This window comes from Parus major, unplaced genomic scaffold (genome assembly GCF_001522545.3).
Source record: "Parus major isolate Abel unplaced genomic scaffold, Parus_major1.1 Scaffold494, whole genome shotgun sequence".
Taxonomy (NCBI): domain Eukaryota; kingdom Metazoa; phylum Chordata; class Aves; order Passeriformes; family Paridae; genus Parus; species Parus major.
The window spans coordinates 24,837-26,699 of NW_015379385.1; the positions used below are offsets into that span (position 1 = coordinate 24,837).

At 65.5% G+C, this 1,863-nt stretch overlaps 1 protein-coding gene across 1 annotated transcript in view; it reads left to right on the forward strand.

Moving 5' to 3' along the window:
* The window catches only part of LOC109022430 (cell wall adhesin EAP1-like), a 7,478-nt gene extending 5,918 nt beyond the window's left edge, over positions 1-1,560 (forward strand). The window contains exon 3 of the mRNA XM_033511707.1: positions 16-1,560. Within this exon, the coding sequence (XP_033367598.1) occupies positions 16-1,560 (1,545 nt within the window). The remainder of the gene's footprint in view (positions 1-15) is intronic.
* The last annotated feature ends 303 nt before the right edge of the window (positions 1,561-1,863 follow it).

Consider the following 1,863-nt stretch of genomic DNA (forward strand, 5'->3'; position numbering starts at 1 on the left):
ACGGCGGTGGGGAAGGCGTTGTACGTCGGTGACACCGCGGGGACGAACGACACGGTGACGGTGACGGTGACGGCGGCGGGGGGTGGCACCGAGGAGAGCGGCACGGACGCGCCACCGGCGAGGAGGGAGAGGAATGTCACGGGAAGAACTGAGGAGGGAAATGCCACCACGGTGGGAAGTGTCACCAGGGCCACCACGGTGGGAAGTGTCACCGGGGCCACCATCGTGGGAAGTGTCACCGGGGCCACCACGGTGGGAAATGTCACCAGGGCCATCACCAGTGGCAGCGTCATGGGAAGGAACGGCACGGTCACCGCGGTGGTCAGCGCCAACACGGACCATGATGTTGTCACCAGCTCTGACCATGACGTGGTCACCACCACAGAGAGGGACATGATGGTCAGTGCCAACACGGACCATGATGTGGTCACCAGCACTGACCATGACGTGGTCACCAGCACTGACCATGATGTGGCCACCAGCTCGGACCATGACGTGGTCACCACCATGGACCATGACGTGGTCACCAGCACAGAGAGGGCCACCAGGGTCAGGGGCAGTGTCCCCATGGCCACCACCACAGGGGACAACACCACGACGGTGCCACCAGAGCGGCGGGTGAGAAACGTCACGGGCTGGTCCGTGAGGAGCCACAGCGGGGCCACCACCCTGGAGGGTGAGACCGCAGCCGTGGACGGTGACACCGCGGTCACTCCCTCAGACCTCGCGGAGGGAGAGACCACGGCCATGGAGGGTGAGAACGAGGTCACCGAGGGTGACACCGAGGCCACCCCCATAGAAGGTGACACCGAGGCCACCCCCATGGAAGGTGACACTGAGGCCACACCGGTGGCCACCACAGTAAGGAACACCAGGGCCACCACCGTGGAAAGTGACACCACGACGATGCTGCCAGAGCTCCTGGGAGGCCTCAGCAGGGCCACCACCATGGAAAGTGACACCACGGCCATGGGGAATGCCACCAGGGCCACCACCATGGAAAGTGACACCACGGCCATGCCGGTGGCCACCATGGGAGGCCACACCAGGGCCATGGAGAACAACACCAGGGCCACCACCATGGAAAGTGACACCAGGGCCATGGGGAACACCACCAGGGCCACCACCCTGGAGAGCCACACCCTGTCCACCCTCCCCATTGTCCCTGCTGACGTCACCTCAACGCCAGCCCCGCCCAATGCCACCAACACCACCCTGGATGTCACCGAGACCACGGCGGTGACGCCCCAGGCCCCGCCCAATGCCACCGAAGCCACCGGGGCGCTGGGCCACGGCTCTGCCGGGACCACCGGGGACGTTCTGAGCAGCACGGCCACCTCCGCTGTGGCCACCGTGGCCACCATCTGCCTCTTCCTCCCACACGGCTCCAGCCCCCCGGCCAGTGGGTGTCCTGGGGGGGTCACGGGGTTCAGGGTGGGGGTCTCCTGGGGTGGGGTCTCCTTCCCAAGGGTCTCCTGGGGTGAGGATGAAGAGGAGGATGAAGGTTCTGGGGTGTCTTGGGGTCTCTTGGGGTGGGATCTCCTCTCGGGGGTCTCCTGAGGTGAGGATGAAGAGGAGGATGGAGGTTCTGGGGTCTCCTCGGGTCTTCTGGGGTGTCCTGGGGTGGGGTCTCCTCTCGGGGGTCTCCTGGGGTGAGGATGAAGAAGAGGATGAAGGTTCTGGGGTGTTCTGGGGGTGTCCTGGGGTCTCCTGGGGTGGGGTCTCCTCTCGGGGGTCTCCTGAGGTGAGGATGAAGAGGAGGATGGAGGTTCTGGGGCTGTCCTGGGGTTTTCTGGGGGTGTTCTGGAGGTCTCCTGGGGTGTTCTGGGGGTCTCCTGGGGTCTCCTGGGGTGGGGTCTCCTC